A 25,857-nucleotide genomic window follows, 5' to 3' on the forward strand; every position below is an offset into this window, starting at 1 on the left:
TGTAAATAATGTATATAAGCAGATGGTTTTGGGAAAAGAGCCATTCGTCTTCTCTTCTTCTCCTTGATGAATATGAGCTGAATAAAGAGCATGAAATTCACTCTCGACTCCGAGTATATTTCACTGATGGAATGAGAAAATGCGTTTTCTCCAGTTAATGTGGTGTCATAACCGCCTTCAGTTGATAAACATGTAGCGGTGATCCTTGGCGTTGGAAGTGTACGCCTCTCAGCTAGAAGCACCACCTTGTGGCCAAGTCAAGTAAACAAATTTACTTCCTTGCATTCTGTTTAGGTCTTCTCAGTCGTCAGAGATAGATGTTCCATCATGCGAGGTAGACTGTTCGGAATCTACAAGTGAGCTCATTAAGCTTGGTGACACTGCTTATTTATATTCTCTAAGAAATGAAGGTGAGTTCAAGCAACACCCAAGAGCAGCCAAATCTGAGTAACTGAATGGCTGCCGTGTAGAGACCACTTTAAATAGTTTCTTCCCTGTGCAGGCACTTTCCCCACAAACAAAAACTGTTGGTATGCAGCAGCTTGCTACAGGAAATTGGCAATTTCTCTCCCCACATTCACAACTTACTTGAGATGAATAGGCATCAGACAAACAATTATGAAATCTATAGTTCTAGCACAGTTGTAAAAAACCGGAAGAGTCACAAGGTCAGCCACTCCCACCAGCAGATGGAATAAATTGTAACCCTTTAACTACAAACACAAATGAAAAATTCAGATTGCTTTTTTTGTGTAGATCCTGGTGTCAATTGGAAGTTGGTACTCAAGGATCGAAATAGTGTAAAAGGTTGAACAAAGTTTGAGATCCCACCAATTCTGCTTATTAGCATACAATTGAAACCAGCATCTTAATGGCCTGAACCATGAAGCTGAAAGATGTAATTCATTTGAGTAGTTTATATAACTCCACAAGTAACTAATACTTGAAATCAACACATTTGGCAGGCTATAAATGCAAGCAACCATCTCTGCTGCAGATAGTATTAGCAGAAGTACGGGGTATAATGTTTATGTCAGATTCATGCAACAATATGCCGATTGACAAAGTTATGTGGGAAAACCAGTGGTCCCTTTTGGCCCCTCTTTTGTGGGAAGATCATAACTTAATCATCATTTACAGAAATACTACTACTTGCTGACTTGGGATTATTGTACATTCCCGACTTCCAGAGTTCATTGCTGGGTTTGAACTCATCCAGGACTTATTTACACACTACAGTCTACATTTCTCTGTCAATTTCTCTCTCTGGGTTCTTGGACATTTTGTGATTAAATGGAATGAGCTGGTTGATAAAAATGGTAACTTGCTGGGGTTTTAGTCAGATACCACACTGAGTGGTTGGTTAAATTACTAACTTACTAAAAAAATTAGTTGTTTGATCTGCATTTAAACCCATCAGTTTTGAACATTTACACTGGCTTTTGCATGTTCCCCAAACCTTAGCATGCATATTTTCGAGATATTGCTCAGGACCACAATACCACAAGGAACACCTCTTCTCATATGAACTGACCTGGACCTTGCAATCATGATCTGAGGCTGTTATTGGTGTGCCTCTTCTGTGATAGGTCTGGAGGGCAGCAATACGAGAACAGGATGTTTCTGCGGTGTCTCCCCGCTTGTGAAATGCTCTCCCTTCAGGCTCCATGCAAAAGCATTCCTCTTCTCCCGGGCCTTTGGCTAATTAAACAGTCTGTGATCTTTTAAAATGGGGGGGTATTGTTTTGGTTTATTATTATGGTATGTATCTTTGTGGTTTTATCTATCTTTGGATGGAGAGCTGTGTAGAAATTAAATTAAATAAATAATTGTATAAGGGTACTTACAATATGATAACTTTCAGGATCACTCACTGGGTTGAACCCAAAACGTGCCAGGGGAGCTCTCATGCTATGGGGCTTACCTGGCTCCTCCTTCCTATTTCTGCTTTCTGCATCCACACATATATCCCAAGCTGCTCCTGAGGGTTAAAGGACCTTGTGAAATGGAATGGGATGAAGCACTGGGGGCTGCAGCACAGTGGAATTGGCAGGATTTGCTGTGTGTGGGATTCCTTGTGCAGGATGCCAACTTAATATTTTATTCTCTTTTTCTGCTCCCTGCTACAGCAGTAGTCTGTTTGGATAATACATCTTTGTAATTAGCAGTGAAATACGGTAGTCAAACACAAATGTTTGACTCGTGCTGCCCTTAAAATTTCAAATTTCTTATAGACTTACCTGCAGAAAGAGACATCTCGAAGATGATTACAAAACCTGAAGTTCTTATGACTTTTAGGGGACCATCTAGTGGCAGAAGAGCTCTTGTCAGAGAAACTCAAGGTGAGTGTATATCAAAGAACCTCAGAAATATATATTTAAAATATATTACTGGGCTTTTCTTGTGTCCGTTGTATTTTAATCAAGTAAGGGTTCCCTTTGTTTTACCACCTGGGTTTGAGCTTTCTTCGGTGATCTGGTGGGGGAAAGAGAACTGGCTTAAGTTTGTTACTACGTTTCATCTTACCTGTGCATCTTATTCAGTTAAATAAAGCTGTTCTTTTTTGTGTATGTGTGTGTGAAAAGTCTGGATGGGCCAAGTTGATAGGACCTGTGGGGGAAATATCCTAATCAATTCAATGAAATCCCATAAATTGCTTGCTTCCAGCATTGGGCCCAAAATTTCTAAAGGAAACTTCCCAGCAGAGCGATTAATTATAATAATTATATGCCCCCCCTTTAAAAGTACATGGACTGAACCTCTAAACTGCTTATCTTTCCTAAGGAACAGCCAAATCTGCTTTGTCGTCTAAGGAGCAGTTGTGTTCTTCCAGTGCGAAAAAGCTTGGGGAACCAATCCGCCCAGCCGTTCCTTTACAGCCACCATTCCAGCCTTCCGCATCCAGGCCCCCTTACCTAACCGAAAGAGGCGCTGGAAGTTCAGGCAGACGTTCGCCGCCACCGGCTAAACCTTCCAGACTTGCGTCCTCTGATGTAAGTGCTGAAGCTTCATTTGTTTCTGTTTGTATTGTCAGCCTTTGTAGAAATGCATTGCCGTGGGATCCTTAATTCGAACTGCTTCCAGGTTATCGTCGCTAGGCCTTCCTGTGTCCAGGAAGCTCGATATGTATCACTTTCAGAACATAGGTGGAAGAGTGTATTTCTGACTGAGTTACAATACACTGTCTAAGCGTATTAAACCACTACCATGCCTGCTGATTTAAGATAAAACCAATATATAAGAATCATGATAGAGTCCCAAATGCTGTGTTCGAAACTCCCATTGTTCTAGGCGCATTTTGCGACAGGGAATTTCATTAGTACATGTTGTTTCTGAGCTCTGGGTGTAGTACTACACCTAAGATTTTCAGATTAAAACTGCAGAGTGGAAGGAAAGGAGGACCTTTTCCTGCCTCCGCACTTCCAGCTACTCTCTGAAGATTGGAGAAGAGACCCTCTTTAGAATATTAGGGGTGGTGGGCAGAGGAAAGACTAGATCATGTGAAAAATTAACATAAGATTTTAGCTGCAGTTCATTCATTTTCAGCTATGTACTCTTGTTAAAAAAAAAAGTGTGCCTAGACATTCCGTTGTTGGGCCCACAACCTAGGTTTAAGGTGACATTTAGCTCCTAGCTTTAATATCTCAGTTTCTAACACTGCCCAATGGTGTGGGAAGAGGCACATCTTCATAGTGAGTTTCTCTTAAAGCAGTAAGTCATTTAGGGAATATAGAAGATATTGTTTGAACAGGACATCAAAAGGCAATGATTAATCTACTAGCAGTACCAAGGAATGAGATGACTAGTAAATGGAAGTAAGCCAGAGCCTTTATAATTGCACAAGGAGAATCAGGGGTGTTCTCTGTATGTTGAAGCAAACTCAGTTGGTGTCATATCTGGATGGAAGAGAAGGGATGAATAAGGTGAATAACCTGTTAGGAGAATTGGCAATTATTTCACTTACTTTTGGAGTGTGTGTGTCGGTCATAATATACTGTTGATGCTATTAGCTATTTAGATGAGAAATGACAAGGCCTACACCAAACACAAAGAAATTTTAATGTGGTGTTAATACATCTGGTTATTTTTACGGTTTGGGTAATATTTTATGCACAAACTGTGACCATTTTGCAGGCGTTTGATTGGCGTGCGACTGTTGACATGCACGATGACCTGAAATGCAACCCCCGTGCAAACAGGGAGTTGCCCGTATATGCATTTTAAAAAAACAAATAAGCAAATGCCACACAAAAATTGTATGTCCCACTTTTTTTAACAGCCTGCAGAGTCCCTTGGGGAAGAGTCTGGAACCCTCTCAGGTGACATCCTTTCTTTATCCACGATCACTTCTGGTAAGAACATTCCTTGAGTTATTGAAAAGTGTAATCTTAATATCTCTTTTACTACTCTAATTAAAGCTACTGACATAGGGAGAAACAGACTTTTGAAAAGTGCTTGTAAAAGTGGCTACTTGTGGATCTTTCTTTCTTTCTTTCTTTCTTTCTCTCTCTCTCTCTCTCTCTCTCTCTCTCTCTCTTTCTTTCTTTCCTCTGAAAATGTTCTCATTTGTCAGGGAACATCACTGTATGCTTATGTTCAGTTTCATTTTTCACCTTCCCAAGGGTACCTTGGGAAGTGAAGTTTTTATAATGGTATGGCGAATTCTGTTAGAAACTCACTTCTCTCAAAGAGCTCTGCATTATCCCAAACAGACTTTTCAGCAAACCAGAAGCTGGTCCCACTGAACTCAGTCTCAGTTACTTTCTTTGGCAGATTATATAGGATTGCATTGTAAACCAGTACTGATGTTGCTGCATCACAACTCCCATCATCCCTGGCCACTGGCTGGGGCTGATGGAAATTGGAGTCCAGCATTTGGAGGGCACCATGTTGATACCCTTTATCACTTTAACCCACAGTTTGAGTGCAGCATTAACAAAGGCACCAATTCTTGTTGGCAAGAACATTTGATTACCTTTCATCTTTAAGCCTTTCTTTTCCCTGCTCACCTTCTTGGGTAATTACATCACTGAACTAACATTAGTAAAAAAAATGCTGAAGAGAAACCATTCTAGAAAATGTGATTAACAATTCTGTGATAGGCACAGCCAGAGAAAACAAATTGACCCCCCCACCACACTTTTTATTTGGATGTTTGTGTTATTTTTACAAGTTAAACTTATTATCGCCAATTATCCTGGCAGAAAAATCTATAGAAGTCTTCATGTGGAGGTAGTTTTACAATAAGTCACTGTGTTATCCTGTTTGCATATGCTGTGACAAATGTGTTTAGTTTTTTGGGACTTGGGTTTGCCTCTACTTGTGTATATAAAGAAGTGAATTATATAAACTAATTTCTTGTGGTTTCTGCTGTTGGCTCTTCCAGCTGTAGATAATGAACCAGAAGCTGATGTGAATGAAGAATCTGATGAGCCAGTGCTAGAAGACGCCATAGATGATGCAGGAAAGGTAGCTGTTAATTCATACCCTGTTGGGTGTAGATACATGTTTATATAGGGACGCGGGTGGGGCTGTGGTCTAAACCACTGAGCCTCTTGGGCTTGCCAATCAGAAAGTCGGCAGTTTGAATCCCCACGATGGGGTGAGTTCCCGTTGCTCTGTCCCAGCTTCTGCCAACCTAGCAGTTGAAAGCACGCCAGTGCAAGTAGATAAATAGGTACCGCTGCGGCAGGAAGGTAAACTGCATTTCCGTGCACTCTGGCTTCTGTCATGGTGTTCTGTTGTGCCAGAAGTGGTTTAGTCATGCTGGCCACATGAGCTGGAAAGCTGTCTGTGCTCAAACACCGGGTCCCTTGGCCTGAAAGCGAGATGAGCGTTGCAACGGCATAGTCGCCTTTGACTGGACTTAACCGTCCAGCGGTCCTTTATCTTTTATATTACATGTTTATAGTATTATAGTATTTGAACAGTGTGATTCAACAGGGAAAAAAACCCTGACACTATTTAGGCTGCATCAACAGAAGTATAGTGTAGGGAAGTAATAGTATTGAGTCTTTTTCCAAGACTCTCTGGAAAAGACCCGATGTTGGGAAAGATTGAGGGCACAAGGAGAAGGGGACGACAGAGGACGAGATGGTTGGACAGTGTTCTCGAAGCCACCAACATGAGTCTGACCAAATTGCGGGAGGCAGTGGAAGACAGGAGTGCCTGGCGTGCTCTGGTCCATGGGGTCACGAAGAGTCGGACTAAACAACAATTGTGCCTTGGTCAGACCACACCTGGAATACTGTGTCCAGTTCTGGGCGACACAATTTAAAAAGCATGTTGACAAGCTGGAACTTGTGCAGAGGAGGGTGACAAAGATTATAAAGGGTCAGGAAACTAAGCCTTATGAGGAACAGTTGAAGGAGTTGGGTATGTTTAGCCTGGAAAAGAGGAGACTGAGAGGAGATAGGATAGCCATCTTCAAATATCTTAAGGGCTGCCACATGGAGGAGGGAGCACGCTTGTTTTCTCGTGCTCTGGAGGGTAGGACTCAAACCAATGGCTTCAAGTTGCAAGAAAGGAGATTCCAACTAAACATGCAGAAAAACTTTCTGACAGTAAGAGCTGTTCAGCAGTAGAACCGACTCCCACGAGAGGTGGTGAACTTTCCTTCCTTGGAGGTTTTTAAGCAGAGGTTGGATGGCCATCTGTCCTGGATGCTTTAGCTGAGATTCCTGCATTGCAGGGGGTTGGACTAGATGACCCTTGGGTCCAACTCTAAGATTCTATGAATTGCCATAGTAAAAAGTGTGCCATCTGCAAAACGTGTGACAGGTTTTGCTTGTAAGTCAAACTCGGGAATGCTTAGATTTTAAAAGGCTGCATTTCTGATTTTTATTTTGCTCAGAAAGAGAGCGAGTGCTGGGTGCTCGGAACCCAAAATATATTTCTAGGCTGACAAACAACATTGCAATAAATGAATATCATCCTTTGAAGGACTGCTAATGCCCTAAAAGCTGCTTTAATATTACCAGCAATTCCATTTGGCAGCCCCTCAGTATATGGTGTGGCACTCATTGCTCAGTTTTAACACCAGGCATTCTCTTTAATTTATTCTTGACTTCTTCAGTGAGAGCTTTTTTTCCTCCCTCTCATCTAAAAGGAAAGGAATGAGAATGTTCCGTACACACCAGCTCCTTGCTTTGAGAAGGACAGGTTGCCACAGTTTACAACAAAGCAAAGCACGAGACCAAAACAAAGGAATCTGCTTGCTGGAAAAAGGTATGCATTTCCTAGATCGTCTGAGATCCTAAAGGTTTTCTTGCATTGTTTAAGACAGAGGTGGGGAACTACCAAGATTATTAAGTATGAGGTAGTGAGAGAGAAAAGGGGGGTATTTGAAGTGTTGATGATCTGGCTCTGTTCCAGGTAGGTTCCCTCCAAGGGGAATGTAGTCCTCAACAACAACAACAACAAAAGGTTATTTCCTTCTGACTTAAAACCTCAATATTTGCCTCTTCCTCCCAAACCAGCGATGTTATCAGCAGCTTAAGGTGATACATGCTAATAACAGTTGTCATATTCTTCATTTATTTCCTCAAAAGCCTATTCATGCAACCTGGGCACTGAGTCTTGCAACACAAGTTTTTTTTTCTCATCGGAGGGAATAGCATGTCAGATACGTAGCTAAATATTTAGGGAGGCCTGTGTGATCCCTGAGGTCCATGTATGAACTCTCATTGTATTGCTGCCAAGATGAACTCCTGGGAACGCTGTCTGAGTGTTGCTGAAATGAGGTCTTTGATAGAAAAAGCAACATTCATTTTCAGCCTGTTGGCCCCATGTGGTTTCTCAGCCAGAAAGAACGCTCCATCACAGACTCGCTTGCAGAGGAAGCTTCTTCACACCAAACGGCAAAGAAAAAGCTGTCTGAACAGGAGCTGAAGGAGATGTCGGACAAACTGTCCCGCAGGATGAATGAACTAGATGGAGTAAGTAAGCCCCATCTATTCTTGACAGCACCTTCTCCCAATATAGTGCAGCTCTCCTGTTGCCATTAACTTGTGAGAAGACCTAGTGAAAGGGGTGGGATGACCAGGAGAGCGGGGAGGCACCTTCTGAATTTAAAATCCTTTAGCAGCCCCTGGTATCCAAGAACCAGCTGGGAGACCATTTGGTGTCCAAAATACACCACCCTGGGCTTTACCAAACATTCTAATAAAATCAATATATGTAGCATGTTAGGTCAGTTACTCCTTCCTGGGATTGACTTTTTCCAAAGAGAGACAGTCCAATATTAAAACTGCGACCAAAAATAATGAGAAGTTTAAGGACATAAGAAGAGCCTGCTGGATCAGGCCAGATGTCCACCTACTCTAGCATCTTGTTCTTGCAATGGCCACCCAGATGCTTGCAGAAAACTTTTCTTCGGTACTCGGAAGCATTCCTGGCTGCATTTTGTAGTAGTACTGTAGTGGCACAGTCCGTTCTGCCACCTTGTGATTCTGCCAACCATTCTGCTTCATGCATAGACCAGGCTGCAATAAATTCAATCAAGGTACCACAAGGTGCCAACCTTGGTTTTGGTAGTAAATATGAGACTATCTATATACTTGAGGCCGGAGTTTTCAGACCGATGTTTTGAACATCGGACAGATGTTTTGAACACCCTCCCATCAGATGTCAAGGAAATAAACAACTATCTGAAGGCAGCCCTGTTTAGGGAAGCTTTTAATGTTAAATGTTTATCGTGTTTTTAGTATTCTGTTGGGAGTTGCCCAGAGTGGCTGGGGAAACCCAGCCAGATGGGCGAGGTAGAAATAATAATAATAATAATAATAATAATAATAATAATAATAATAATAATATATTAATAATAATAATAATAATAATAATAATTTATTATTATTAACTGTTAGTACTAGGTTGTGCTATTGGAATGCATTCTTGACAGATGGGGGGGAATCTCTTTAAATAACAGATGTTAAAGCATGCTCTGGGCGCGCAAAGCAAGGAGGAGGAGGAAGAGTCATCAGCCGATGAAGATAATCTTTCTCAGCACAGTGATAGTATCATGGATTACCGCCAAAGGAAACCGGAATCGGGTAACAGTTCAGAGTGTTAAGTTTGACGGCATCCTGGTGAGCTGCCCCTTTCTTTGATAGGTGATGTGTGCACTTCATGGTGGGTTATGCTGCCCTCTTGTGGTGAAAGACAGAGGATGCAGACAGCCACAAGGGGGGCAGCATAATCCACCAATGCTGTGTGTCCCAATACCTTAAAGAAATGCCCTTCAGGCGAAAACCAGTTGTTCCTTCTGCATGTGTATTTGGACTCCCTTCAGTAAACTGCAAACCTGCTGCTGAGCCTTGATTGGCAAAGTGTGGATCTAACGCCTTGTGAAAGGAAGGAATGTTATACAGTGGAACCTCTACTTATGAACGACCCTACTTAGGAAAAATTCTACTTACGAGTAGAAAAAATTGGCGCGCACTTACAAATTTATTCTACATCCGAAGGGCCCTTGCTGCCGCCGCCAGCGCCCCGCCACCCTGCTGTTTGGCCCACGGCCGGATGGGGCCCTTGCCGCCAGTGCTCCCAGCACCTCTCGCCTTGGTTGGGACCTGGGGAAGCTTGCCTGTCGCGCGCAGGACTTAGGATGAATGGGGCCAGGGATCGGGGCTCAGCCGGCTCCCGCCGGATTGGGCCCTCGCCACCATTGGCAGCACTCCCGGCCCCCCACTGCTCGGGCTATGGCCGGATCGCGCCCTCCCCGTCGCCGCCGGCGGCCTACCGGCCCGCACCGCCAGCTGCCGATCCGTGAGCAGATGCTGCTGCCGGGGCGCGTGCCGAGCCGGGCTGTGTCCGAGCCCGCCTGGCCGCCTCCTCCTCCTCCTCCTCCTCCTCCTCCTCACTGCCCAGGGAGAGGGATGCGGAGCTTCAGCGCCTTGGCAGAGCCGGTGCCCAACCGAAGCTCCGCGCAGAGGTGGCGGCAGCGCCAGCAACCCAGACAGCCTCGCGTGCCTTAGCCCAGCTAGCCCAGCCCCGCGCTCGCCTCCGAGGAAGGGGGAAAGTCATCCCTGAGCGCCTTCAGGAGCAGCATTGCCTCGGGCCCCCTGTTTGCGGCGCGGCCACTGACTGGCCTGCTTTGAGGGGTATGATGGGCAGCCCCGCGTTGCCCGGGGAATTTGCGGCAAGGTGCCCGCCCGGCCGTCTGCCAAGCAGATTTGCCACCCGTCGCTGCAGCTGCCTGAGCCGCGAGGTTGTGCGCTGGCGCCCGGGAGCAGGAGGTGTCCCACTCGGCGAGGCGCTGTGTAAGGCCGCCGGCCTCCTACAGCCCCCCCCCAGCTGTCAATCCGGCCATAGGGCTTGATAGGGCCCATTGCAGCCACCACCGCCGGCTTCCCGCTGGCCTTTAAAGTGCCTTTTTTTAAGGCCCCAGAACGAATTAATCCGTTCCCAATGCATTCCTATGGGAAACATCATTTCGACTTACAAATGTTTCTACTTACGAATGTGCATTCGGAATGGATTAAATTCGTAAGTAGAGGTTCCACTGTACTGGAATACGAGGCAGTAGAGTATGTGGTCCCAGAGAGTCCCACTGGCAACTGAAGGGCATTCACTGTAAAGAACTGTAACTCCTCTGTGGCTCAAGCTGGCACACAATGTTAATATAAACCATGACTTAACGTAGGCTTGTCCTGACATGTCCTGGTTTTCGAGTGTAAAAATGACATGGGGAGAATTTTGCCAAATTGGCAAAATGTCAGGAAACCCGGATGTATGGCAACGCGATGGAAAAAGCAGCGGAAACAGCCCAGAAAGCTTAACATAACAATTTTTGTGGTAGTTTCCCCTAAAAAAGCTTAACAATTTTGGTGGGTTTCTTTAAAAAAAATATCAAAATCTCAGGAATTTTACTTTTTGAAATATGGCAACCCTAGTTTAACACAAATTCACAATTCCTGAGGAAGTACAGCTGCTTTGATCCTCCTTCAGCTGTGCTGAATTGCTACGAGCTAAACAATGGGTAGGCAAACTAAGGCCCAGGGGCCAGATCCCGCCCAATCACCTTCTAAAGCTGGCCTGTAGATGGTCCAGAAATCCATGTGTTTTTACATGAGTAGAATGTGTGCTTTTATTTAAAATGCATCTCTGGGTTATTTGTGGAGCATAGGAATTCAGCCATGAGCCTGGGTTCAGACAACAGGCTAAGCCAAGCCGTGGCTTAGCTTGCAGCACCAGGACCAAAGGAGGAGCAAAGCGGGAGCCAGATTTTCTCTGCACTGAGCCAATTTGGCTTCACGTTACGTGCAAACCAAATAAAAGTGTCTCTACAAGCGCCTCTTGTTTCTGCTGCTGCTACTAGAATCGCTCAGAGCTGTTTTCTTTCACAGGTGTGCTACGTTTCGGAAGGGCACCCAGCAGACGGCGGTCACTTTCTGCTTCACCTCCTCCGTCAAGCCACCACCTAAGCTCTGAATCGGGTGGTGCACTTCGGAAAGATGTATGGGGCCCAACGGGAAGAATGTACGACCGTGTGCAAAAGGAAGAAGACCAGAGGAAGTTAAGAGTAAAGGTAAGGGCAGCAGGATTGCAAGATGCAGCCTTCTAGGTAAACGCCGATAGCCTCAATAGGCAGGTAGGCATACCCAACACTGAAGAGCCTTTCCAGGTCTCTTCCACTGGGGATGCAGATGGTTTATCCGCTTGCCCAAAAGGGAAGTTTTAAGGTTTTCTTTAAAAAAAAAGGGGGGGAAGCATGTCCAGAGATCTGTTGTCTGCTTCAACATCCACCCTGTGAATTTGCTAGAGTTGTGATGTGACACAGACACCCTGGAAAACAAGAGGCATTCAATTCTGTTTTGGATTTGTTATGCGGCTTGAGCAAAGTGCTTTGGCACCTATAATCAGCTTTCTAGCCTGTACTTAAGCAGCCAAGTAATAAAACAGCTCAAATAATTCTTCAGGTTTTATTTCTCTGATGTGCTGACTTCTGATGCTTTCCCTTATCAAATACAGTGGTGCCTCGACTTACGAATTTAATCCATTCCGAAGGCACCTTCATAGGTTGAAAAATCCGTAAGTAGAAAAGCGCCATTGGAAATGCGATTTCCCATAGGAATGCATTGGAAACGGAAAAATTCATAAGTCGAAGCAACCCCATCTAAAAATTCGTAAGTCAAAAAACCCCTATCTAAAACCGCCACGGTTTCCATTTGGATGTCGAGAAATTCTTAAGCGTGCGGCCATTTGCCTCATTCGTAAGTCGAAAAATTCGGTTGTTGGGTCGTTCGTAAGTCGAGGTACCACTGTACCCTATTCTAAACTGCGTAAGAGTTGACTGCCTTAGTTAATCTTTGCTGCCATGTTTCGTGATTACTTGGCTCTGTAATTTCTTGAAAAGGATCTTATGCCCAGATTAGCATTGCAGGACCCAGCCCAGTACAGGCAAAGGTTTGGTTCAGGCCTTAACAAAATTCCTTCCCACGTCTGATGCTTTGGGGGGCAGGGGGTCCAGTGGGCTGCAGCCTCCTGGTGCTGTTAGCTATTAAGTAACTAGCTCTTTGAAATGTTCATATCTGCCAGTTTGGTATTTTTTAAAATATATACGAATTGGCAACGCCATATGCATTAACATTCCCAATATTAGCTGCAGCAAACATAGCTCTCACTTTGTGGGGAGACACATTCAGTTTCATTGTGCCAATTGCTTTGTTTTTATGGGTTGTATCCAGTGCTCCCTACATGTAATTCTGCTGGGATTATGAGACTTGCCCTTCCTTTACAACCCCCCTAGTCTACTGCAGGGGGTCCCCCAACCCCCCTGGAGCTGATTTTGAAGGTGTGCAAGGAGAAGAAGGGGAACCTCAGATGCACACACAGAAGTCCATTTGGCCAACAGAACTGCAGTGCTGGATATATTTTTGCTGACATGTAAAGATACAAGCATCATCCTGCAAGCCTAAGTCTCTACCTCATGGCTGTTCTCTGCACTGGTGGTATTGGGCTTAATTGGTGTGAGTCATACAGGGGCCAATCTGACTGTTGGGTCTGTTTCTGAGCACTGTTCCAATTCCTGACCCATACCTTTTTAAAGCTCTACATGGCTTTGGCCTTGGGTACCCTGCATTCCCCTGCCTGTGCATTAAAGCTAACCTTTTCAGGCCTCCTCTCAGTGCCCCAGCCTTCTGAGAACAGAGTTGCAGCAACTGGCGAGAGCTGCCCTGCCTTAGCTGTGCTACGTTTTCCTTGGGGAGGCTCGTCTGGCAGCTGTGTTTTGGGGCCGGTCTATTTTCCCAGGCCTTGAAAAAACCCAGACCTTTTCTTCTTCTGTGAAGCTTTTATACCTTTATGTTTGGATTCTGCTTTGGTATGTTGACTTGCTGTTTTTATATGGTTTAATTGACTTTTAGCTGCCCTGGGAGTAGAAATGTGGAAAAGTGGCATAGAATGTTTTGCTAAATCGACACACTTGTTGTGGACATTGACCGGGCTTTGTTTTGTTTTGTTTTTTGCCTTCCAGCGCTTGACCAAAGCCTACGAGGATGAATTAAGAACTTATGAGGCTCGTGAGAGATTCGAACTGGCAGAGCTGAAAGCCAAGGCAAAGGAAATTGTAAGGGGCAGCAGAAGAGAATTGAGGAGTTGGGGGTGGTGTGCCTCTCTTGCGCTGGTCTCTTAATTCCTGGGATTCTGAGGATGGGTTTCCTCTCTTTCAAGGTGCATAGAAATGCTCCTCTTCTTTGCTCAGAATCCATTTGCTCTACAGGAAGAATTTGGCCCGGTCTGTGTAAATCTCCTTGCAAGTAGCCAGTGGCTATTTTTGGAAATGCTTGCCTTTCAGTAACTTGTTCTTTGTGTCTGTCTGCGTCTAGGAACAAAAATACAAGGAGAAATTATTTAAAGAACCTTCAAGAGCCTCGCAAGCAGCAAAGATTTATTCTAGAAAAAATGGCCCTCGGAATCCCAAACTCAGCCAGTGGATTTCAAGAGGAGGGTTTGCAAAGCCAAAGAAAGCCGCTCCAAGTAAGAACTACAGAGAGCTTCTTAATAGAAAGCTTGGCACCTTTTGAAAGCGTCGGCTAAAGGCCAAGAATACTGGCTTCTTGCCTTATGACCTCCATATGTCTAGACTTGTGTAAGGGAAGCAAATTCATGTACCAGTTTCTAACCAAGGGCACACAGCTCATCCCAACCCCTTTCCCAAAAGCCATCAGAGAAGCCAAGGCTCCCAGCACTCTGCTCTAGGAGTTCTTCCGAGTTCAGTGTAGTCACTGGCAAGGGTTTGTTGCTTTAAAATTAGGCGCCCAAGCCACGTATGCCAGCCATGCTTATACAGCTTGATGTTCTTCCGAAAGATACTGAAAGCATCTGTGCCAATATGGGCAACCCTGCTTTCCTTTGCTACACACCTGTAGCTGACTAGGAAAGCAGAGGCTGCAATTGTGGTGGTCGCTGCAAGAATGCTGGGAGAGGATGCTGTCAAAGAAAAGAGCACGCTCCATAAATTGCACACTCACTTTTCACCTTGCATGTTCTCCATTTGCGGTGAAAAGCCACAGTCCAAGTGACTCCAGCTTTGTTGGTCAAGTGTGATACCTGCAATAATTGCGTAGCTCCCTATTTCGAGGTATTGCATGGAGCAATATGGTATTTGAGAGACTAGTTGCACATTACATGCACATGTCTAACAGAATCTGACAGCTTTTTTTTTTTAAGGGAAAAACAGTTTTGAGATGAAGCACAGACATGACAATGTGAGCCTGGGCTTAATTTTTCCAATGCCCACCATTTCTCTGTACAGTTTGTTTCTTTCTGCAGCAAAGTAACTGGTAATGTTACATGCATGGGACATAATAGCTAGGTCCTACCCACACTCTGGGGCAGTTATTTTTCTTTTTCCCTTTTTAAAATGTGTGAGAATTTAGCAATGCCCTCCATACATATTTATTCTCCAGGGGCATAGACCTGCAACATCTTCCTTAGACAAGATGTTGACAGCTTGAGGACTGGGACCTCAGGCTATGCCGCCCTGCCCTTGTCTTCCAGAGCTGGGTGGTTGACACCTGCCTTTCTCTCTCTTGCAGTGAAGGTCAAGGAGAACGACCTCCTGCCTCTGCTCCTGGAGGATTTCCCCCACCTACACATTTCCCGCCCTGTCATGAACAAGATGTGGCACCAGCAGCTTGCACAGATAGACCATCTGAAGTCAATCGCCAGTAAAAACAAATTCAAAATGCAGAGTGAAGTGAGTTACTCTGCCCAGGCCAAGGAGGGTCACGGTCTTTTAAAGATCAGATGAGGCCGTGTGTACCAGCTATATTAGGCTCCAATCCAATGCATGCCTTCCGGAGGGGTAGGAGAGGGATTGCTTTTGAGTAAATGTACATAAGATGGCATTGCAAAATGTGCTGATCGGTACCCGAGTCTTCTGCTTGGTTTTTCTTCGCTGCAGTCCTGGTAAGGCTGTAAGAAGGGGGGGGGGCTTTTCCAGATTCCACCTGAGCAGATTCTTTCCACAAGGAGCAAAGAGGGAACTGGGCCATACAGCTAGGTACCTTTGTGGCAGGGCTCAACTAACACCAGCTGTGGTGAGAGATGAGAGGGGGTGGCTGGAGGAAAGCAGAAGGGGATTTTAGAGCGGCATGCGTCTTTCCTCTTGGAAGCAGATCGCCTTTCAATGTGACTGCCTTCCTGCTCGCAGAGGAAGACAGAGCATACAGAAAGGGTTTCTGAGAGAAACTCTACATCCAAATGTGATGGGTAAAAAAGGAGGAAGGGCACTTAAAAAAAAAGGTATTACATGAGATCATTATATGTAGTATGCAGAAGATTGACATGTGCAAAACCAGTATTAATTCTTTACTTCCCCCCGCTTTTAGGCACTAGAAACATTGAAAAGGCATGAACTGCTTGTTGACCTCATTAAGAAAGAGCAGGCTCATAACAGGAGACTGGTATGTTCTGAGATCTTGCAGGAGGTGGGGCTGGTTAGGGCAGGCGGGCCAGTCATGGTTGCCCTGCATGGGCTTTTTAAAACTCTTGCCTTCGTTCCCTGCTTGGAACCACAAATATTTTTTTTCTTTGGGGGGGAGGGGGGACTACTGTACTTGATTTGGTAGGTTGTAAGTTATTTTCTTAGAGCAATGCTTTCAAGTTGGGTGAGCCAGGTCCTCAAGACACCCCTACTGCCACACCCTCATCTAGTTCCGGGATTTACCAATTGCTCAGCAGGACATTATGCTTGATAGACCTGCAGCAAATGGGAGTGGAAAAACTGGACAGTCAAACTTCTGAAAAACGGCCCTCCCTCCTAAATTCTTTTGTCCAATTATATTTCCGCTAGAAGATCGAGAAGGGAATTCATCTTTTCTGGTTGCTGCACCTATTTCAGAAAATAGTTAATACCTTCTCTCTTCTCCTTAGGGAAACATGAATTGTCTTTCTTGGTTTTTGTCTTTAGCAAGAGTTGAAGCAACACATTAATCGGCAGAAATGTGCCCAGAACAAAATAAGGGAGAGACGACAGCAAATTATCCGAGCCAAAAAGTACTACCAAGATTACAGAGTTCAGCTGCGGGCAAAGATGATGAGAGCCAGGACACGTGAGGAACGTGTAAGTTGAGGGGAACTGCGCTGCAGGAAGTAGGACTCCTGCTCTTCCTCCCAGGAAGGTTCAGCTGAGATTCTAAGGACTGTATTGAGACTGCAGGCCAGCTTCCATGTTTTCCAACATCCTCTGATCGCAGCTGCATAGCTCCTCCTGCTCCATGGGCATCTCTCCCACCACTCTGGTAACTTAGGAATGTTTTCATCATGCAAGAGGGCTGCCATCATATGGATATTTCTTGCACTAGGTGTGCTGGTGCTATTGGGGTTGTGACACCAGTTTGCAAGGTACCACATGATGTAGCTTACCCATTCCTTAGCAGGGTGGGATGAGACCTGCCCACTGGAGATCACCTTTGTGATGACAATACATAGATTAATCTCCTTTGTAATCTCCTTTGAGATTAAGAGCTGTGGGGAGGGGGGAAGCTTGTCAATAAAGTAAAATGAATTGTGACTTTGTTAGTTTAATTTCCTACACTACTTTGAGCAACTCAAAGGTGCCTTTTAGTAACACACAAATACACTTTCACATAATGAACTATGTAATCACTGTCTTATTTAATCAGCTAAAAAATTATTAGTTGACACTTTGTAGTTACTGATCCATGGCCAAGGAAGCAAATGGACTTGTGCGCCTGTTGCAAAGCAGGATACGTTCCCTTGGGAATAATAGGTTTGAGTGCGACTAGCTTTCACCACTTGGTCACCTGGGCTGAAGTTTTCTTAAACGGAGCTGTTCTTATGTGTGTGGATGCTATGTTTTGTTTGGCAGATATTTAAAAACCTGTTTGAAGAAGGCTTGGAAATTCAGAAGCAGAGACTGCATGAGCTGAGATCGTATGCCAAGGAGAAGCGGGCTGAGCAGAAGAGAGAACATCAGGCTGAGCTAGAGGCCATGGAGTGCTACTATAAGGACCAGGTAGGCTTGGTTCTTCCTTACAACACAAGGATAAACTAATGTAATCTTCACCTAATTTGTTTTTCTTGCGCTCTGCTTAGTTTTCAATGCTGGCAGAAGCTGTTTCTGAAGAACGCCAAGAAATCCAAACCAGAGAGAAAGCACAGGCAACAGTAAGTCTTATTGCTCTAAACTTTGTGTCTTGTTGACCAACTACTGGACCAGTGTTTCCCAAACTAGTCCAACTGCAGTGGTTGGACTACATCTCCCATCATCCCTTGCTAGCAGAACCAGTGGTCAGGGATGATGGGAATTGTAGTCCAAAAAAAAGCTGGACACTGAAGTTTGGGAAACCTCGTACTAGACTTAATCCTAATGGTCTCTTTCAGACATTAAACAAAGTGAAACGTGAGCTGAGATCAAAGATGGAGAAGGAGATTAAAGAACTGCAGGACATGATCACACGTGATGATGATGATTCATTCTTCCGAGAACTGGAAGCTGATCGCCTAAAAACCAGACTCCTAGTGGCTTCCTTTCAATATAGCAAAAACTACCAGTTCCTTTAAGTGTTGGAATGCCTCTTGTTTCTTGCAAATATGCTTTTTATATTTAAAAATGATACTGGGCGGTACACAACCTGAAGTATGAAGTTAGTAGCTTGTTTTGCTGCCCGGAATCCATAGACTGTTACAGTGTCAAGGAAATATTGAACTGATATTTTAAAAATGATTTTTTAAAAAACAAGACTTTTTCAATAAAGGTTAGCTTCTCAACCTTCAAAACTAAGCTAGTGAAGCTTTCTTCCAGGTTAATCTAAATATTAATCTTATTGCTTAAGTATAGCTAACTGATGATGCATTTAAATCAAACCTGGACATGTTTAAAAGATAAATTCTAGCCTATAGAGTGATTTTGGTACCAAACTTCATATCAATTTGCCCCCCCCCAAAAGGTGCACATTACATTTGAGTAAATGCGGTATGTTGTGACCACACTTGGAACACTGTGTACATTTCTGGTCACCTCACCTCAAAATGAGCTGGAAGAGATTCAGATAAAGGTGATGGAACAATCCCCTATGAGGAAAGTTTACAATATTTTGGACTTGAGAGAAAGAGACGACATGATAGGGTTATATAAAATTATGCATGGTGTGGGGAAAGTAGAGACAAGCTTTTCTCCCTCTCACTTAACGCTAGAACTCTGGATATCTAAGGAAGCTGAATATTGGCAGATTTGGGACAGAGAAAGAAAGCAAAAAATAGGGCTCCCATACGTCCGGATTTCCCCAAACATTACTGGGAGTTCAAAGGCGGAAGTGGCATCCAGGGGGGACGTCTGGAAGGTGGCAGTTTGCCCTGGATCTTCAGCAAATAAACAAAAAAGAAGAAGATGGTTTTTACTTTTTGAAATATGGCAAACCAACAACAAAAAAAGAACTTTATGCAGCACATACTTAGCATTCACTCTCACGAGAAACAGTGATAGTTACAGGTAGGTAGCAGTGTTGGTCTGACGCAGTCAAAATAAAAATAAAAAATCCAGTAGCACCTTAGAGACCAACTTAAGTTTGTCATAGGTATGAGAAACAGTGATGTCCACTAACTTCAAACAAGGATTAGGCAAATTCGTGGAGGACCAGGCTACTAAGCATAATGGCTGTGTTCTACCCCCCACTGCAGGTGGCAGTATCCTTCTGAATAGTTGCCAGGAATCACAAGTGTGAATATCCTGCTTTCCCCATAGGTACCTGCTTGGCCACTGTGGGAACAGGATGCTGGGTTAGATTGGCCATTGGCTGGATCCAGCAGGTTCTTCTTATGCTCATATATTAAAGGAACATCAATGAACTGACCTTCAAAAAAATTTTTCTTCATGTAATACAGTAGTTGTAGCTGTTGAGATTATTTTTCCTCCACATAAAGCCGCTGTTAAGCATATCCAGGGTGCCTCTGTACTCTTTAAAAACACACAAATTAAATTACATGATCACCAGTGTTGCTTTTACTTAAAAATAAACGCAAAAACCAGGTTTTTTTTAAAACCATTGATGCTGTGACAGTGCAAACAGCATACAATTTTATTGCTCAACTTCTGCATGAGTACATACTTTTTAAAAAAACAAAAACAAAACAAAAAACATTTTATACAGATGTATTGTTAAAGCTCATGTAACAGCTTGGTGAAAATGCAATGTATATCAATGCTAAAAACACTCTGCAATAAATACAATAGAAATGCAACTAAAAAAAAACCCCACCTGTCAGTCTGGAAGAAGGAAAAATCATACAAAATATAGACTAGTTTTAGCTATAGACAAAGCTCTTAGGATTCCGCAGAGTCAGAAATCTAATAAAGAGATTGTGTTAAGTACAAACTGCACCTGTTATCTATATGGTGCAGTTTAAAGTCTGAAGCAACGGGGTCATGCTACATTATGATGTATGATATAGAAGCAACACTTTTACTTCCATTAATGCAGCCAGTTTTAATGCACCAGAGGTTTAACAGATGTAGTGTTGGGGGGGGCATCCTGTGTGCTCTGGACTCTAGTACAACACAATGTTTTGGTAAAAATATAATCGGTTTAGGGAAACTGAACCTATGTGCAAAAAAAATAGAATACATACTGTACAAAGCACCATTACAAAACTTTACATCTAAAAATTAAATCTGAAACACAACCGAGTACTGTATATCTGAATCCTACAAAATAGTCACTATATTTTAAAACATTCATTTCTGAAAAGGAAGCATGTAAATGTGAGGTGACATCTCTCTTAACCACTTAATGCAAATTTAGGATGGATGAAAAAACCGTGTAGGAAGAGGGACAAGCTGGAAATAAATATTCACATTTAAATCTGGGTTGAAAATCCAAAGGTCTTAACATAATATTGGGTTTAGCACTTGTCGACGGGAAAAGTGGCATGGCCGTAGGACTACACTCAATGGGTCTAGAGAAGCTTCTGACAGGTTGTGTGATTTAAAGCATTTTAATGGTTATGCAGATAAGAAGGCACTCAGGAGACCCGATATTCAATTTGCATCAGTCTGCTCAGCGTAGCAGTCAAAGCAATATGCAGAAATGTTTTTGTTTTGCCTATTAGTGAGAATCAGATTTTGCAAAGTTAGCCCTGTAATGACGGAAGAATCTCTGGACACAATGTGTTTAAAGCAGGATGACAATGAAATTGCTATCAAGTTTTGATCTTAGACCCAACTCGAGTCCGGCTTATCAAAACCCTGTAACACACAAACTCCTTTGCAGAGACCTGTCAATGCAGTCTGTCACAGGCTCTCGTTAATCATTCTGTGCTTATTAAGCTACATCTCCTTATTAAATGAGCAGAGATCATCAGTGGAGGCCACAACATTCAGCACAATCTGATGCAGAACAAGAGGCATCTTCCCATGAGGTAAGGGCGAGGCTATCAACTGGAATCAAGTGATAATTTTTCAGAGAAGGAAGTACACAGCTGACAAGCAGCAAGTAAGGCCTGGTACAAAACATGGTTAACAAAAAGCCCTACATCAACCTGTGCACAGGCAGAATGACAACTCCTGAAAGATATGCAGAACAGTAGCCGCGCACCGCTGTGGATATGAAAACCAGGATTCTACCAGCTTTTAATTTAAGACAACAGTAGAGAGAAATCAATGCAATGCTATTCCTGAAACCTGAAAGAACAGTGGAAGCAGATGGATCTGCTCCGATAGAAAGGATTGCATCTGCCAGCCTAGAACCAGAACAGATCCCCTAACTGGGGCTTAGGCTTGCATTCCAAAATCTGCCTTAAATCTACTCAGAGCAATCAATGTAGACTTACAGTTCTGCTGCAGTCAATGAGCAAAGGAAGACGAAGTAAGACCTAGCTATTCCAAATGCTGGACAATCTAATCATAAACAGACCACCTTTCACCATTTTTAATTTATTTTTACTATGGCTAATTTGTGTAATTGCTTCATAGTTCAATACGACGTAGGAGCGAGGCTGTTTTGGAACCAATGCGACAAATGGAAATGATCGTTCATCCTCGCCTCTCCCAATTCTACATCTTGAGCCTACAAGACTGGTTGTTAATGTACAACCTGCCAGATTCAAGTCAGAGCAGGCTACATGCCATCTAGCGAATGTCCTTTGACTTAACTTGCTTTCTCTTATTCCAATTTTAGACAAGGAAAAAGGCCATCTCTAACAAAACATTCAAGATAAGTTTTCAATCTGTTGCCTCCATATACTTGGCACTCTCAATTTATCATTTGTACAGAAAAAGTGGGTGGTTTTAGATCAGGCATCCCCAAACTTCGGCCCTCCAGATGTTTTGGACTACAATTCCCTTCATCCCTGACCACTGGTCCTGTTAGCTAGGGATCATGGGAGTTATAGGCCAAAACATCTGGAGGGCCGCAGTTTGGGGATGCCTGTTTTAGATGGTTACTTGTGATTAATTACTACCATATGCCTTGCTGTGTTTGTCATTCCTTGCTTTTGCACGAGAAGATGAGCAACTGAACGACTGTGCTGACAGTTGGCTAGACGTTCTCCATGTTGTTCAGTGAGAGCTAGTTCGCACATGCAAGTTCCGCTTTCCTCTGCACACAGTTGGGTACATAAAACTATGAAGAAATATTGGTATTTGCCAGCATACCAGAAACAGCCAGCAATGATTTCGACAAGAGAGGCTGTACTTTTCACAGCAACTAAACACACTATTGCAAAGAGAAGTGTACATATGAGCTATCCCCAAGTTACAAGCTCAACCACTTTAGTTATTGATATATAATTGGTCGCATGACTGCCGATTAACAGTACAATATATTTCTTCTAAATGTGCCCCCTTTATTTTAACTATTTTGCATATATTTACCCTCAATGCAAGGATGATTTCTGGGGTGCTCCAGTCAGCTATTTATTGGAGCACATCACACCTTATTTGCATTTCAGATAGAAAATTACAGAAGCTCTGCTTTTAAGTCCATTGCATCACTATTTTTTCCCTTAGTTGTAGCTAGCACAAACCCATATGTCACAAGCCATTTAAAATAAAAACATTTTAACCTGATAATATTGTTTTGCAACAACTAATATACAATGCAGATTCACTGTATCTGAACAGAAAAACTTTGGTTGGTATGACATCCACAGAGAGTTTTGAAAAATGAACTGACGACCTGGCAGAAGGCTGTTGATATCATCAACGTACATTTAGGAGTTTACAAAATGCAGCAAGTTCCATTTAAAATGGAAAGCAAATTAAAAAAAAACTCAAGTATTGACTTTTTACAAAAATGCTCATTTAAAAAAATGTTAGACGCTTTAAAAAAAAGGGGGTTTCCACATTTACCACAAAGTACTGTACCAAATACAGTGCAAGTTAACTCTGACTAGGATTCTGCTAAAGAAACTGGACAAGAGAAAAACAGGAGCCAAAACCTGTAATTCATGCTTGAGAAATATAAAAATCCTTACACAAGTAATATTGAAGTTTAACTCATAACAGAGAATTAAATCATTCACTATAAGAAAACACAGTTTGCACGTTAAGTGGCCTTAATTTAAAAGGGTTATGATTTGCTTAGCCAATTATATGAAAAAATTAGAATAATCAAAATATTTTATTTAAAAAAATAGGTATAGATGCTGTTCAGTATCACATGTTTACTTAAGTAGGCTGGAACGTGACTTGTACCAACAGCTATATCTTGGCCCTGTGAGAATAGAAATCAGGTAAGCAAATAGATCAGATCACCTTTTACAAAAATAGTAGTCGTCTTTTTGAGAGAAGAATACTGCTGTTGAAAGGAAGGAAAAGTCAGCATTCTGTATATTCAAGATACTTGTTTTTAATAGCAGCTGAATGATTCCTTGGCAGGAGCCACAGGACATTTTCTTGAATGAAGAACTCCAAAAATTGTCCTTTCCCTCATATCGTCCTAAAGTAGAAAAGGGAGTGGGGGTAGGGGTTTTCTATATTTCAAGCATTTAACTGTGTCATGGCTGAGGAGAGGATCTTTTGCTTGACGGAGTATAAATACAGTCCCAGGTAAGTCTGCAAATGTTCATTCCACAGCAAACCCACATGTTTCTTCAATGGCGGTTAGCAGCTTTTCATAGAGCTTCTCATAGCTTTCATAAGGAGGAATGTCTATTCGATTGAAGCTGCATGCAGAGAACAAAAGCTTTAATTGGCTTTCAATAATATATGCACACCAAATGTATGCTGAATGGCAGTAATAAGTATATACTTCAAACAGGCTGCTACAGTTAAAAGAACACAGTTACCTCCCCCACCGCAAACATTGTATTCTCAATAGAACTATGCCCATGTTGATCCACTTCGACAAAGAATTAAAAACGCACATGGTGTTGTAAATAATGAATGGATAAAGACTGCCGGAAAAAAAGTTTCCCACAAATATGCATCAGAGAATCTACTGATGACTAGGCTACGACGTGCAGAAAGAAAAATCATAAATGCTTATTTCTTCTAATGGTTTTGATATGCTAATTATATGCAGGTAGATTATTCATAACAACCTATTTCTGAAGCTGGATTATTAATGAATTTCTTCTCTAATTAGTTGCAAATTCAATATTCTCCATGTAGAAAAGAATGAGCATAGTAATGCATCTATAAAGCTTACCATGTGTGAGCTTTTGGCAGGTTATTTGTGCTAGCATCAATCTGGTGAATTGTGAATAGTCTTGGACCAGCAGCACCTGCAAATGGATCAGAAATTGGGCATCACCGTCCAATACTTTGGAGCACAACCAAAACATGTAAAAGACTGGGCACAGAAGCAAGCATTGGAAGGTGACAGGCAAAGCAGCATCCATGGAGTGTGACCTGTACATCTCCAATCTGATACAGTGGTACCTCTACTTACGAATAACTCTACTTACGAACAGAGCTCCGTCTGCCATCTTGGATGCGGTTTAGATACGATTTTTTCTTACGATTTTTTTCTCCCAATGCATTCCTATGGGATTCGACTTACAATTTTTTTCAACTTACGAATGTGCGTTCGGAACACATTAAATTTGTAAGTAGAGGTACCACTGTATGTGCTGATTTACGGCTTTCTAGAATGTATTAGAAAACTGAATACTAAAAACCATATCCCATATACCCCCAACCTTCCATTCCTTTCAGTAAGTGAAAACAATGGCTCTGATACACAGACACGCAAAGGGCTTTTGACTGCCCTTTAATGTTACAAGAGCTGTCAGGTAGGCTATCTTAAGAGGCCTTCTGAATTGAGTATCATGTGCTGCCAAGTCTTATAACGGCCAGGAACAACAGTTATCAATATATGTATGATAAAATGCTGCAGTAGTTGGACTAGTAGATGCATTTGGAAAACCAGTTCATTGGGCATACCAGACGAAAACACACAAGCCTACAGATTTAAGAATTTTGACGTAAAGTCTTCACAATGTATTCTGAATATATCACAAATGTTATAAGATTGAAAAAGCAGTAACTGAAAAAAAGGAATGGGACTCTGGACAGTGATTCAAAAGAAATTTGCTTTTGTGCTTTTTTTTTTTTAACCTTGTAATGCTTTGAAACCCTGCAGAGGCACTCTGGATGACCCAGTCACAAACTGCAGTAATCGGGCTCTCCTTTCTTCATCAAAGAGCTCCACGGCTTTCCAAAACCACTTCACAATGTTGCTGTCTGGCGTGCAGTGTTTTAACCTGGTGTTGGCCTTCCAGTCATTAACATCTATCTTCCCAAGGCCACAAATGATGAGCTGTTCATAACGGTAAAAACATCAGTCAGTGGAGGACGGCATGCAGTCAACGCACCCCACCCCACCCCCGCAAATCTGCTACAAATAGAAAGTTATCCCTCTAAATGACAAAACTACAGCTGTTTTTCTTTGTCTTTTTTTAAAAAAAACACCTTTGTTATAAGAAATGTTGGCCAGTAGGAAATGACAAGTAAGTTTAAGCTTTCAAAGTAAATAACCCTAGTTTTCTAAGTGGAAGAGCAAACAATACAGTCAGCTTTATCTGTGCATTATAGAAGTCTTAGAAATAAACAGATTTCACCGAAGGTGAGCGGCGAACAGATCCTGATCCACAGCAAGCCCTTGCTATCCAGCCCCCTTTTGGCTTATATGCAGGTTTCTTGGGCTGATTTTTCCTTTCCCCACACATTCTATTCCCCTACAACTTTCTAACCCTACAGCCATGCATCTCCATCATCGCTTCCCGGAAAGAGGGTGGGAGGGGGTATTATAGCATGCAACATTAAAAAGGGTTGAGATGAGTAGTTGGGAGCAACGGCGGCCAAGGGAGAAAGACAGCCTAGCCAAGAATAAGCTGTTCATGGGTTTTGTATAGGGGAAATCCATGTGCCATTATCATCCCATCTCTCAT

General features: G+C 42.8%; 2 protein-coding genes across 3 annotated transcripts in view; one reads left to right on the forward strand and one right to left on the reverse strand.

Moving 5' to 3' along the window:
* Positions 1-19,718, forward strand: part of CEP95 (centrosomal protein 95) — a 32,880-nt gene extending 13,162 nt beyond the window's left edge. For both annotated transcript variants that reach the window (XM_035103984.3, XM_035103985.3), the window contains exons 6-22: positions 295-410; positions 2,235-2,342; positions 2,785-2,993; positions 4,280-4,352; positions 5,387-5,469; positions 7,109-7,227; positions 7,802-7,937; positions 8,927-9,050; positions 11,346-11,527; positions 13,475-13,567; positions 13,827-13,977; positions 15,039-15,199; positions 15,834-15,908; positions 16,415-16,567; positions 17,336-17,482; positions 17,563-17,634; positions 17,851-19,718. In XM_035103984.3, coding sequence (XP_034959875.3) covers positions 295-410; positions 2,235-2,342; positions 2,785-2,993; positions 4,280-4,352; positions 5,387-5,469; positions 7,109-7,227; positions 7,802-7,937; positions 8,927-9,050; positions 11,346-11,527; positions 13,475-13,567; positions 13,827-13,977; positions 15,039-15,199; positions 15,834-15,908; positions 16,415-16,567; positions 17,336-17,482; positions 17,563-17,634; positions 17,851-18,030 — 2,182 coding nt within the window. In that variant the 3' untranslated portion in view covers positions 18,031-19,718. The remainder of the gene's footprint in view (positions 1-294; positions 411-2,234; positions 2,343-2,784; positions 2,994-4,279; positions 4,353-5,386; positions 5,470-7,108; positions 7,228-7,801; positions 7,938-8,926; positions 9,051-11,345; positions 11,528-13,474; positions 13,568-13,826; positions 13,978-15,038; positions 15,200-15,833; positions 15,909-16,414; positions 16,568-17,335; positions 17,483-17,562; positions 17,635-17,850) is intronic.
* The window catches only part of SMURF2 (SMAD specific E3 ubiquitin protein ligase 2), a 69,002-nt gene continuing 62,665 nt past the window's right edge, over positions 19,521-25,857 (reverse strand). Inside the window, exons 17-19 of the mRNA XM_035103986.3 lie at positions 25,025-25,226; positions 24,114-24,189; positions 19,521-23,628 (exon numbers count right to left, since the gene is read on the reverse strand). Coding sequence (XP_034959877.1) covers positions 23,529-23,628; positions 24,114-24,189; positions 25,025-25,226 — 378 coding nt within the window. The 3' untranslated portion in view covers positions 19,521-23,528. The remainder of the gene's footprint in view (positions 23,629-24,113; positions 24,190-25,024; positions 25,227-25,857) is intronic.

Source organism: Zootoca vivipara, chromosome 2 (assembly GCF_965207765.1).
Source record: "Zootoca vivipara chromosome 2, rZooViv2.hap1.1, whole genome shotgun sequence".
In the NCBI taxonomy this organism is placed as follows: Eukaryota; Metazoa; Chordata; class Lepidosauria; order Squamata; family Lacertidae; genus Zootoca; species Zootoca vivipara.